This window comes from Choristoneura fumiferana, chromosome 25 (assembly GCF_025370935.1).
Source record: "Choristoneura fumiferana chromosome 25, NRCan_CFum_1, whole genome shotgun sequence".
Lineage (NCBI taxonomy): Eukaryota > Metazoa > Arthropoda > Insecta > Lepidoptera > Tortricidae > Choristoneura > Choristoneura fumiferana.
In genome coordinates, this window is record NC_133496.1 from 1,618,311 (window position 1) to 1,632,645 (window position 14,335).

A 14,335-nucleotide genomic window follows, 5' to 3' on the forward strand; every position below is an offset into this window, starting at 1 on the left:
ATACGTATCATGGGATAATTGACTGACACCATTTTAACCTAGTCCCAAACTAAGCAAAGCTTGTATTATGGATGCTTGGCAATGGATAAACATAACCAACTAATACGAGTATTGGTATTATAAATACGAAAGTGTGTGTTTGTGTGTTTGTCCGTCTTTCACGTCGAAACGGAGCGACAGATCGACGTGATTTTAGCATAGATAGTTTGGCCAGAAAGTGACATAGGCTACTTTTATCCCGGAAAAATGCGCAGTTCCCGAGGGAACATCGCGCGATAACCAAATTCCACGCGGGCGATGCCGCGGCCAAAAGCTAGTGTGTATATAATTCATCATCATCATCAGCCCGAAGACGTCCACTGCTGGACAAAGGCCTCCCCCTTAGAACGCCACAATGAACGACAACTTGCCACTTGCATCCACCGGTTTCCCGCCACTCTCACGATGTCGTCAGTCCACCTGGTGGGAGGCCTGCCAACGCTTCGTCTTCCGGTTCGTGGTCGCCACTCGAGGACTTTTCTCCCCCAACGGTTATATGTTCTTCGAGCGATGTGGCCTGCCCATTGCCACTTCAATTTGCATATTTTTCCAGCTATGTCAGTGACTTTAGTTCTTCGACGAATTTCCGTATTCCGGATTCTGTCGCGCAAAGAAACTCCAAGCATAGCTCTCTCCATAGCTCGTTGCGTGACTTTGAGCCTCTCTAAGAGGCCAACAGTTAAGGACCACGTCTCAGCGCCATAAGTCATCACTGGCAACACACACTGGTCGAAGACTCTAGTCTTCAGGCACTGCGGAATATTGGTCGAGAAGACATCACGAAGTTTCCCGAACGCTGCCCATCCGAGTTTGATTCTTCGGGCGACCTCTTTGTCGAAGTTGGACCTACCCAACTGGACAACTTGTCCAAGGTAAACATAGTGGTCAACAACTTCGAGTACATCGTTCCCAACGATAACCGGCACGGGTGTGACATGGACATTTGACATGATTTTAGTCTTGTCCATGTGTATATAATTACGAACTTAAATACATATTAAAAGTCCAAGACCCGAGAACAAGCATTCGTATTATTCATACAAATATCTGCTCTGATTCTAGGGCCAGTAGGACTGTCAGATATTAATTAACCCCCAACGCAAAAAGAGGGGTGTTATAAGTTTGACCGCTATGTGTGTCTGTCTGTGTGTCTGTGTATCTGTCTGTGGCACCGTAGCTCTTAAACGGGTGGACCGATTTGAATGCGGTTTTTTTTATTTGAAAGCAGGTTTTCTAGCGATGGTTCTTATAGGTGATTTATATGAGTGTTGCTAGTATCGAACGTTAACTGTGGCAGATTAAAGTTCAATATCTCAAAAACGGCTGAACCCATTTTGATAAAACATGTCTAAGAACTAGAAAACCTACTTTCAAATAAAAAACCGCATTCAAATCGGTTCAACCGTTTAAGAGCTACGGTGCCACAGACAGACACACAGACACACTTGGTCAAACTTGTAACACCCCTCTTTTTTGCGTCGGGGGTTAAAAATAAGCCTGTCTCTATTCTATTGCAGTCCCCTTTGAAATATAAAATAATCAGAAACCTAAAAATTCTCTCATTTAGCGTACGACTTTAAAACCACTAAGCTCAAAAATTGCTCTACCAAGAGTGCAGTGGCCTTACGTTTGCCTACATTTTTACGTCACGTTATTGATGGCAAGTATGGCAACGATTGCTTGCAATAAATAACTGGAAGATGTTTCTTCTGAAAATATATCTTACTATGCTAAGTCACACTGACTAATTTCTAGTGACCGGACCCGACACACAGGTTTCCCCCAGTTCGGACATCAGTCACCACCGCATAAGTCTACCGGCTATACTTTATTGTACTTTGTCGTTTTATGTGTTAAAAATAAAGTTGTGTTAAATACTTGTGATTTATAGATATTAAGCTTACTTTGGGACTAGGTCCATTGGTGTGAATTGTCCCGTGATATTATTGTAAATCTATTGAAAAAAAATATACCTCGTTGAGTTTCTTGCCGGATTCTTCTCAACAGAGATTTTCCGAACCAGTGGTAGATTTTTTTTTGACATTCATAAGTGCTTGTTTTAGCCTAAATTGAATAAAGATATTTTGACTTTGACTTTGACTTTGACGTTGACTTTGACTTTGACTTATGTAAAAAAAACAGGTATAAATATTTTTTTACTTATTTCACTCACTGGCTGGGCTATCAAAATTGTTCGCTTTAAAATCGTCCTATTATTTTTGTTTATCGCGAACTAAGTCTGACTATACCTAAAAGTAAAACCAGCAAGCCAACAGTTCAGCCATCTGGCAACACTGCGGGTAGTTCTGCTCGGCTCCGCTCGGCGGCTTCTAATTTCCCAAAGGCACCCGACCCGCTTTATAAACTCAACTATTATTTCATGAAGGAAAAGCTTGGAAATATCGATAGGGAAGGAGTTTTCCTTCAAGTTTGATCTTACTTTATGCTTTCCTAGTGTTGCGAGGAATGTTCCACTAGAGCTGTGCTGTGCGAGGACAGGTACACATCTTTGGATGGACAGGCTGCCTTAACTAGCTTCTAGCTTATCCTCCAGGTTTTGTCCCTTTGGAAATGTAAAAACCAGCCAAGAGCTTGTTGGAGACGCCCGAAATAGGGTTCCATAGCCATTACGAAAAAATTCAGTAATATTTTTCGAAGGATTTCATATTTTGTACGGAATATTCCATGTTTAGGTATACTTTATACCTTAGGTTCTTAAACTACTAATAATTCTCAAGAAAACTTAGCCGTTTTTGATTTTAGAGGGGGGGGGGCACGTTGTTTTTGTCGGCATAGTTTACATATATATTCGTGCAACATTACAGCTTTCTAGCATTGATAGTCCCTGAGCAAAGCCGCGGACGGACAGACAGACAGACAGATATGGCGAAACTATAAGAGATCCGTTTTTGCCATTTTGGCTACGGAACTCTAAAAAAGGAACTTCTTATACTGTAGAAATTTCGGATAAATATCACGGGACACTTGACACCAATTAACCTAGTCCCAAAGTAAGCAAGGCACCTACTATGGATACTAGGCAACGGATAAAACATACTTATATAGATAAATACTTATAAAATATACCTAACCTTGGAATATTCCGTACAAAATACGAAATCCTTAGAAAAATATGACTTATTTTTTTCGTAATGGCTACGGAACCCTATTTCGGGCGTGTCCGACACGCTCTTGGCCGGGTTTTTTATATTATATGTAGCTCGTAATTAATCTCAGTAATCTCTGTCATATTGAGAAGGATATAAAATTGATCCCGAGCAATTGGCCCCGTTTTAAATTCCCGGTCCCCAGGGACCTTGTTACAGTAACAAGCCAGCATTACGTTTGATACTAAGACTACATTAATTGGGATGCTTTTCAATTCTTTACAATGTTTTCTGTTAAGTTTTTTTTTGTAAAACATTAACGCTAAAGAGTAAAAACATGCTTCGGCACACTCACAAACTTATTCTACTAATTCTACTAATATTATAAATGCTAACGTTTGTGAGTGAACAAATTGGATGAAATTTGGTATGTAGATAGCTGGACGTCTGGAATAAAACATAAGCTTCTTTTTAATCCGATATTCCCATGGGATAGGGATAAAATAAGCGGTCTTATCGCTTCAGAGTGGTCTGTTCCAGGCAATCTTTAGAGTTAGATTGTAGCATTTTTTATGTATATTTTGTAGGATTTCGGCGTCTAAAAAAAAACAACATTCATTGATGTAAACCGTTTCAAGGATTTTTATTATGATTCGGTGTCTTTTAATTGTTTCGGAATATTGCTTTCTTTTTATTTTATTTATAGATGGTTGATTTAGCACTGTAAATACACCCCTGTAAATGTTTTTGAAAACGTTGATATAGTTTAAAATTTAATATTTAAGTTCTTTAAGCAGAGTTTTTAATAATCCATCGCCTCATACGTCATAGGCAGGAGCGGAATTTTCATGGCATTTTTGACCCGTCATAGTGACGTCTCACTTATCGACTTCCCATATTCCCGGGTTCGATTCCCGTGTCGGGGCAGATATTTGTATGAAAAATACGAATGTTTGTTCTCGGGTCTTGGGTGTTTAATATGTATTTAAGTATGTATCTATCTATATAATTATATTTATCCGTTGCTCAGTACCCATAACACAAGCTTTGCTAAGCTTACTTTGGGACTAGGTTAATTGGTGTGAATTGTCCCGTGATATTTATTTATTTATTTTTATAACATAACATAATATATCGGATACACAACGTAGGTACTAATAACACCCCTCTTTTTGCGTCGGGGGTTAAGAAGATTAAAAGTAGAGGTAAACAATAGGCGGCCTTAAGTTAAAGAGCGATCTCTTCCAATTAAAATTCTAGCAAGCAGTTGAAAATGTGAATAGACATATACAATGAACAATGAATGGATAACAATTTCTAATTTAATAATTTCACTTCAATTTTAATGTTAAATTCTTCTCTTCTCTGTTCCATTAATACAATACAATACAATAACTCTTTATTGCACACCAACACAGTAAGCAGTACAGAAAACACAAGTATATACATAGAGTTTTTCTAAGGTAAGCTATTACCTATTGGCGGCCTTATCGCTTCAGAGCGATCTCTTCCAGGCAACCTTTAATGAGTCGATGTTCGTAATTCTAGTACCGCCCGTGCAACATACAATGTTTTTCATCACATTTGCAAGTAAAATTTTTATTTGTAAAATAAAAAATATAATTCTTCCAATATTGGCGATACCTTAGGCTGTGCTCTTGGCAGCGTCGCCCTCAACCGCCCTCGGCATGCGCCGCAACGTGCGTGTGCATGTGGTCCATGTGGTCCTGCAGCAGCGCGCGCAGCGCCATCAGTACGGGCACCGACTCATTGACCGACCTTGGGCTTCATGACAAGACAATGTGTACGCGCAATGACTCATGCGACCGACCACGGGTTTCATGACAAGCACATTAGGTCGAGGGTTTTATTTGGGGGTTTGCAACCAAGGTAGCCTGCATGTTACGACACTGTTTACAAGCAAGTTAGTGTGATGAAAAATAATAAGTAGGTATACGACAATATAATTTAAGGTCTAATATATTGACATCATTCAGGTAGAGTCGATTTAAGTGAGAAGTCACTATGACAGGTCAAAAAATGCTATGAAAATTCCGCTCTCTTTACTTTTGCTTTACTACGCTTTGATTATTAATTTACGAATTTGAGCTACCTGTTTTTGTATGTATAATTTATTTATTGTCCTGGTATTACACCTGGGCGAGACGCACTCAATGCAGCAACATTCGAGACTCAATTCGTAATCGTTTTCCAGTGACTTGTTCTGTTTTTTTTACTGTGATATTGTTTTAATATTTTTATTGTAGTTAAGTTGTGCATTGTTTTTCCGTGTTTTTCGTTCAGTTTGTATGAAAGGATGGATCGGGTCCAGTACTTCTGTCAAAAGACGACTTGTAAGTTTCTCCCAACGGCTCTTTTATCGAAAATAGAAAAAACATGGCAACAACAGAACTTTATATAATATTTCTAGCGGTCCCATACCTTGAAATCCCCTGAAATGTCACTTTGACAATGACGAAACTTTGTTTACATTTTTTCCGTGCGATTAAAAATCCGGGTTTAGTCCCTGGAGTTCTATTAATTATATTGTGAGTAAAAATTCTGAAATATAAAATATAATTACGAATTGATTTGTATAGAATATTATAATATAAGTAACGAATAATGAAAGGACGAAAGAAAGTTCTCCATTCGCAGCGATACTTCGACATTTTAAGACTATTAAAATCGCGTTTAAAGTGGAAGCGTCACTCTGCTCCAATTAGGCTGTGCGGGGCTCTTAACGTCATTAGAGGAGACGGAATACAGCTATATTTTACAGTACAGACTGTTTTGCCGAAATATTTCTATACGGGATGGAAATTTTTAACAATACTTGAAAGGAAATTGTCTAAACGATGTTAACGATAAAATTGGCAAGGTGAGACATGTGTACTCAATTCAAGCCTCGTTAGATTCTTGTAGAGCTAGCAAAAATAACTTTTAAACATATACAAAAGATGATCTTAAATTATGTGTCTTATTAGATACGCTGCCAAGTTCGCAGTTACAGAAAACGAAAAACATACTTACTACTTTTATGTCATAAACGATAGGGTTAAAATACCATAAAGAATAATTTTTTCTAGAAAACATGGTACGTAAATAAAATAAGATGAAAGCAAAATCATAGGTAATGTAAACTTTTTATTTTATTTTATCTATACGTAAAAAAATAACTAAATCGTCATTCGAAAATGAACAGCGCTCTCTTTTGCCAACTACGAAGTCCGGATTCCAGCACTGGTGCGGAGGGAAAGGGGAAACTATCACACTATTTTCCCAAGAAAGTCTTTCAAAGGTTTTTTCAATGTGTTCCATTTACAATATAATAAAGAAAAAATATTTTTTATCCGCGATAACGAAAAGTTATTCATTCCGTCATTCTCTAACCTCCCCCCTCTCCGCTTCCAGTACAAAATCCCCAAGAAGGAGGAGGTCGTGGAGCAGCAGCAGCAAGAGCCGGACAACCCTCTGATGAGGAAGAAGAAGACGCCCGAGGAGCTCGCGGCGGAGGCCGAGCTCGAGGATCAGGATGAATTTACCAGTGAGTCAAGAAGACTATGCTACTACCCTACTACACTTACCACTACCCTACTGAACTACTTGCTACTACTCTAACACCACTGTTCTACTTGCTACCACCCTACTAAACTTGTCACTACCCTACTGTACTCTAATAGCTCAGTTAGCTGCAGACCTCGTCAGTTTTTTGAAATGGTTTGAATATGATAATCAGGGGTCGGACAAGAAGTGCCGATGACGTCAAACCACTTATAGGATGATTTCAAATAGTATTTTTAATTTTCATAAACAATTATCACTTTTCGGGAATATAATTGAATGAACTATTGTTAATTTATGAATGTATTAAATTGACTATTGCACGTCTCTCCGAGACAGGACATGATGAACTGATAAAAACATATACTGATTTAACATCTAGCTAATAACTTATGACCTTGGAATAAACATTTTGAACATATATCAACCTCTTTATTAAACGATATGAAATGTATTTTATTCACTGAATTCCATTGATTTATTTACGATTATTTTGTTACTTCATTAATGCTACTTTGTTACTACATGTCACACGGAAGTTTAAATAAAAACATCATCTTGTGTGCAAGATTACGTCATTTTTACGTCATCCGCACTTTTTGTCCGACCCCTGATGATAATTATACATTTTACGTTTTCAAATCCCAATTTTTAAAACTTCCATAAGCAGAATTGATAAAAAAAATAATTATCGAGCATGCCCACAAAATTTCATGAGAATTGGTTGAGGAATGCAACTTAGGACGATATAATTATACGAATGCATTTTTGATCAAGCTGAAATTGAGGTGCTTCTTTAGCGCTTTGCGAACGATATACCTTAACAAACTTTACTTATTTAATAAGATTACGTTTAATGAGCTCTAGAATCTTTAAATTCTAATTATGAACAAATCCTTCAACCCGTCATCGCCACCCTATTTTATACAAATTTTAACCAGTGCTTTGCTACACTTAACGATTTTCAAGAACATTTTAATTGAAGTTGACAAATTCAAAGCGTTAAAGAGGTGACGTCTGTGAGAATGAAAATATTCTTGAAACAACTTTGTCCTCGCTCAACCACTGATTAAAATCATCCGGATTTATATTGCGGCAACTTTACTGATTTGTGTATACACTAGCAGCCTTATTCATAAAAAGTTAGAGCCTCCTTGAAGGCTCCTTGAAGGCCCGATGCTAAAAAACATGATTCATAAACGTCTGTTAGCGCTAATCAATCAATCAAGGCTCTGCTAAAGTTAGAGGACCGTAGACCCTCCTTTATCTCCATGCTTAGTCACAAAATGGCCGCCACAAATTTGAACAGCTGACTTTAGCAAGTGCAAAAAATCATACCGAAGATATTTTTATTGATGGAAAAAAAAAATAGGATGATTAACATAATTACGGCTTTTTGCATTTAGGTACAGAAATGGCGGGAAAACAAACATCTCGCTTTTTATTTTTTTCCTGCTAATTTGGTGTCACTGCTGTCAATTTTTTTTTAAATTATCGATGAGGCCATTTTTTGTCTTTGATTTGTCAAGATGGCCAACATAACGCGTCTAATCCGTCTATCAGCAGCTCAACAACTAGCAGACTGCTAGCAAGCGTTTTTGAATCATACTTCTTGACAACCGTCTAACAAGCTTAATCAGTCTGCTAAGTAACAGACCGATCAAACCTCAATTAAGGATTTTTTATGAATAAGGCTGTTAGAGTAGCCCATTTCGATGAATTAATACTGACATATCTGAAACTTGAATGCAGTCTTGTCACTAAACTCGATGACAGGGTTACTTGCAGCATTATCTTTCTGTATCATGGTTTCAGAGTTACCTTGTTGAGGCACCTAAAAAGGCTACCTTGTGTATGGTTTTTGAAGTGTTTACTCGTAGATGAGTGAGGGGTGCGTTGCATCGTTGCATGGTCTAACCCGATAAGTCGAAATAATTGACTGTTGAAAAAGTATCAGTATTTAAAACATCTAAATTCTAAATTCCTACGAAATCGATCGACTTTGGTTTAGGACTTGGCTTGGGTTATTGGGTTTGCACACACCCCTCATGCCTGCGAATAAGTAAAAATAATTAATTTGTTCTTATAACTTTTCAGAATTGAAAAACACCATCGAAACACAAGTAAACGAACTAAAGTCGCAGATCGAGAGTAAGTGCGTGCTGCAGTGAGCCGCGTGGCGCCTCCTTTATTATTACATTACCGAATACATGATGTAGCTAAGGTCATTGTTACGACGACGTTTCACACCCCGGCCCCCCTCCCCCCCACCCGACGACACATTTCGTTCGGTACATTCGCGCTCAAAGTAGGAGAGATTCGAATTCTAAATTTTTTCGGAGTGTAGTTGGCTAGTCGCGCGTTGGTGCTTGAATAATGAGCAATAATATTTTTATACATTCATAAAAGTTAATGGTCCCTCGACACAGCCGATGTAATACGAACGAAGCGCGTTTCCGCAAGGTCAAAAAGTCATCGCTGCAGCGTCGCGCGCGCGTCGTGCGAGCGTCGTGCGAGCGTCGTGCGCGCGTCGTGCGTACGTCATGCGCGCGGCGCGTGTGAAGTGTGAAACTTACCAGTTTTATATGTTGACGCTTGTGATATATTGTTATTTAAGTGTAAAGAGGAAATAATATTAATACTACTAGAACGAAACGATGTATTATTAAAGAGGGAAAAATATGTAATATATAGGAAGACTTAGCACGCGTGTAGCTGTTTCAATACTCGACTGTGTTTCCATCTTCTCTCGTCTTCTAACCGCGTTACATTGAAATAACAATGTATTTCTGTCCTCGTGATATTTGTTTTCATCCAAATTCCGGCTTGGCTCTCGCCCTTCGACTTTTGCCTCTAAATCTTTTGCATGCGTGCTTCAGCGTTCGTTGTTGTGTCTATATGTCCGTGTGTTCTGTTCGTGTACATTACCTGTAATCGACCTAGCCTTAAAACCCACATCGAACATAATAATAGGTACAATACATTGTTGACCGGATGGCTCACCGCCGTCGTCTGTTCCGTTTGCATGCCTCTAATGTAAGATCGATGTTCGTTTAGATTAATGTAAAGTAAAGTTGTAGATATCAGGCCACATTGGCGTCTTTCCGCGGCCACGCGGGACGTCCTCATGTTTTATCGATGTTCTAATGCTTAGTAATAATGGTTATCCCGTGAGAGCGAATTCTTCGAGCGACGACCAACGAGGACAAGTGCCGAAATGCGACCGACGGTCGACGGAGCCGGTTGTTCGAACGATTAACTCCACGCATAAAGCTGCAAATGCAAAAGATTTGTTATCGTCAAAAGCTGTGATATATAAATAAATAAACTGACGCCATACCGGCGCCGCCGCGCTCTTTACAATTTCTGGTTAGCTTCTTCGACTCAGCTCTCACTCGCATCTCTTGTCTCTCGTCTCTCCTGGCAGACTGACGATCGGTCTACTCCATCTTATAAGCACATCATGTACATCCACTTACTTATCACAAGAACGACTCATCAGCTCGGAATAACAGCCGCAAGCTTCCTAGTATATATATATGTAAACTGTCCTATGATTGAGTTTAGCTTTCATTTCCGCGCTTCTATTAACTATACTATATTCTGGTCAATTATACCTACATTTATTATCTATTGCGAAATCAAATCGTATATAACTATTCAATATACACACACATGTAAATATTAAAATACAACAATAATTTTCTGATTGTTTATCGAGAATGCTACTCTATTTTCTGATGTATAAGATTCGAAATATTTTCTTGCACTCTACTGCACACATATGTATATTTTCATAGCTTATTTCGATAGAACCTAATTTCGAGCACGCATAGCTGACATAGCTCTCGTACAGCATATACAGACGGGTACCGTCGCATACCAACGCGTACCAACTTGTACTGACGAGTACCGACGCGTATAGACGCGTACGGACGTGTACCCACACTTACTCGTATCATCTCGGACGATCAGATGGGCACGGCTTATTATAAGCACCCGTCCACTCTTCGCAATTTCACTTCACAATCTTAACTTGATAATGTATAACTTAAACTTATGTGTGACTAGCCTAGGTTTATCATATTACAACAGGTAGTTCTGTATGTGCATGGCAATCATAGTTAAAGGTTGTTCGTAGCTATTTGGAATAAACAATAATAGTATTAAGATTCAGTCGGACCTGTCGATTTTGATATCATTTTGACGCGACCAATGTTTCCTTCAATCTATCTAGCTATCCTCGTATCTATGTGTTAGTTGCCACTTCTATATCAAGAAGCTATCGTAAATATATTATAGTACCCTTGTCTACATCTATCTTCGATCTAATAGTAGCTAGTACGTCTTTAGCCTGTACTCTTCGTTGTTGACTCCCGTTTATCTTAGCTTAGTGATAGTTGGAGGATTATTTTGGTATGTAGACAATTTGGGTTCACTATTAATGTCACTAATGTAAAAGCGAGACGAGCGTCCGGGCAGAGCTCCGTGCGTGCATGCGGAAGCTAGTGTTACCAGCTCTTACGGTGTGTTTCGTGTCATTCTCTCTTCAATAAGTATTCTGTTTTATTTTTTTAAACATGTGACGCTGCGGCTATCTGTGTCTGTATATTAAGCTTTCGATGTTCGATGTATAGTTTATATGGTGTAAGTAGTATAATGCTTAACTGCGCAAATACTGAAGGAATTTGGGTGATATCAAATGGTTGTTACATTAATTTCTGTCCAATATAAAGTACCAAGTTATAGCTAAGGTTACGGTGGAGTTAAGGTTACGTTTGTATTTAGACTGGCGCCAACAACTATCTATACATTTGTATGTGCTTACATTGAACACCCACTAAGTCTTTCAAACTCCTAGCTCTAAACTATACCGAACATAATACTGACTTGCACACCGCATTCAACTTATACCTACCGATATCTTTCTTTTATATTAAAGAATATAGTGCATTTATAAAGAGGTTTATACAAGGTAGATGTGTAGTCTAGTAATAATTGTATTTTATTCATAAATACAATTCTTTTTCATGCATTTAGTATGTGTTAAGATCCGCATTTCGACCAACTATAGATTCCTCAATCAGTTAGGTATTGCTCTTATGACTTCATACTCAGGGTAATATTATGTATTTACTATATTATTGTTGTCTATTTACATATGTTCCGTTAGATCATTTAGGCGTGAGGTGTGACTTTTTGGCCCAAAAAGGCTTCTCTTTCAAAGTGATAGTTTCCTTTAAGCCATGTTCCTGCCAGGAGGCGTTTCACTGTTGTTCTTTCCTTAGAGGAGTTATGAAATAGTAGACTTATACAATTTAAAAAATACCTTGTTAACGATTTATTAATAATGAACCTATGATAGTTGGACTAGAGGACTAGAGTTAGATTTCCGGGGGACACATTAATGACATTGAATCTTGCCTTGAACAGTCAAAGTCATACATACATAATTACATTAATAACATTATTACGAAGAGGTCAAAAATTTCTATACACCTTTACTTTATGCCCCTAGCCATAAAGTCGATGTATATGTACGTAGGTATATTTGACGTTATGGCTGTATAGATATTTATACCCTAGACTGAACTATACACTCCGTTTCAGAAGACTAGATGAACGTGGTGATTGACCCTATAGAGACTGACGTTACAACATCACGTTTGATTCGGCGATGCTTCACCTTAGTATCTGCCACTATATAACAGAACTGTCAGCATCTGCTAAAGTAGAACGATGTTTTTTTATCATTGCGTCAGAATATAAATGCCAATTCAAACGGGCATGAATCAATCGATTTCAAAGATACTACTTTAGTTTAGTCTAACTGCTAAGTGGGATCTATAGCCAATATAACACAACATAATAACACACCTTTGTATTCATCGGGGGTTGAAAAAAGGCAAGAAATTCGAAGAAGTACACATTTAACATCACTTTAACACAGTAGCAATATTCTATGACTGTCAAATATGTAGTTACAAATGTTATGATATATTGAATTGTATCTATTAGTGAAGTCATTGACCTTTAATAGAGTTCGAATTGGAACGGAGTATAACATTATCATAACGTGTTTCCAGTACAACATAGTACTATATACTTATATATTCAAATATATTTCGATATAAATACTGTTTTTACTGATAATAATGTTATTAATGTGTCTCCTTTTGAGCACTAAAGGGATGTCCGATTGATGAATCATTTGAAAACACCTGCTAAAGTTAAATAAGGGAAGAGATTGACATTTCAAATAATTATAGTGCGACTAAGATCTTAATGAAGTTGGGTGCCGTTTGCACGAGGGCGCCACTGTCAAATCAATACTATACTTTTATGTGTTAGTTCAGTTTTTTGTCACGTTCATCAAAATCTTTGTTGCACTGTAATTAGATCGTAATGTTCTACGTTAGTATGACAATGAGAGATTGTCAGTCGGGAAACGCAACCATAGAGCAATAGATGAATTTAGAGACAACGACATAAACACACACACACAAGAGCTTCTAACACTGACGCCCTTACTCATAGATTATATAGTATATATGTATGTTAAACGTTATATGTTCTGAGACGTTTCTCGCAGTATAGAGAGAATTTTAAAGCAAAGAACTGATTGTAAAGTGCCACAGAAGTTTTGCGCTTATATTTATTTTAAAAGATGTTCTCTATATTGTATGTTAATGTCTTTTATTTCAGGATTATTTATGGTTGAAATTTTGCAATACGTTACCGTACCGTCAAGGAGGCAGGCAGGTGTCAGTTCTCTGCCGATAGTTGTGATCTAAAAATAGGTTCTTGCTTGCTTCCCTCTTTGACTGTACGTGTTGATTGTTTTAGGATAGTCATTATTGGCCAATATAAGATCACATTATAAAACGTTAGTTTTTAATATTAGTGACATCTAGTGTTAAATCGCAAGTTTACTGTATGAACAAAAAAAAAGTGTAAAACGAAAAAAAAAGGAAAATTCGACCGGCCGCTGCGTGGTTCAGCCCGGCGTTGTATTGTTATAAAGAAGATTACAAGTAGTTGATCAACAATTACCTTTAAACTAGAGTTATGGATGAAAAACGAAAAAAAGGGGTTAATATTGTTGAAACTGTTTTTAGGTAATTAATAATTGAATTGAGCTTTTGTGAAACAGCGTTGTTGATTGGTAATATATTTAGGTTTCGTTATGCTGTCGGCTGTAAAAAATAACTGCCAAAGTTCTGTGTCATTATGACGCAGTTAGTTTCGGTTCACACGTAGTCGAGGCTTCGCTACCACGTTTTGAGTCAGCTATTTTATTTCCCGAGGTCCTTTATTAGTTATTGTATAAAGTTTAGAGATAGACATTTTCATGTGAGCACAGTGCGTGAGCGTGAAAATGATCTATCTACCATGTTGTTAAATAATAAATAACTACATTGTACCACCATGCTGTTGTTTTACTACTCCGCTCCATTTACAATACAATGCAATACAAATATGTTCCTTTGAACACGACAAATCAATACAATGAAATAAAAAAAAACATGTTGAAGTAAATAGGTGGCGAAAACAAAATAAAAGGAGAGATGAAAGAAACAGGTTTGTGAAATGCACTTATACAGGTGTAAGACAAAAACATTACT

At 37.6% G+C, this 14,335-nt stretch overlaps 1 protein-coding gene across 1 annotated transcript in view; it reads left to right on the top strand.

The window, feature by feature from the left end:
* The window catches only part of cpx (synaptic transmission protein complexin), a 46,067-nt gene extending 31,928 nt beyond the window's left edge, over positions 1-14,139 (top strand). Inside the window, exons 2-3 of the mRNA XM_074107399.1 lie at positions 6,561-6,693; positions 8,808-14,139. Of these exons, the coding sequence (XP_073963500.1) occupies positions 6,561-6,693; positions 8,808-8,881 (207 nt within the window). The 3' untranslated portion in view covers positions 8,882-14,139. The remainder of the gene's footprint in view (positions 1-6,560; positions 6,694-8,807) is intronic.
* Positions 14,140-14,335: the final 196 nt, after the last annotated feature.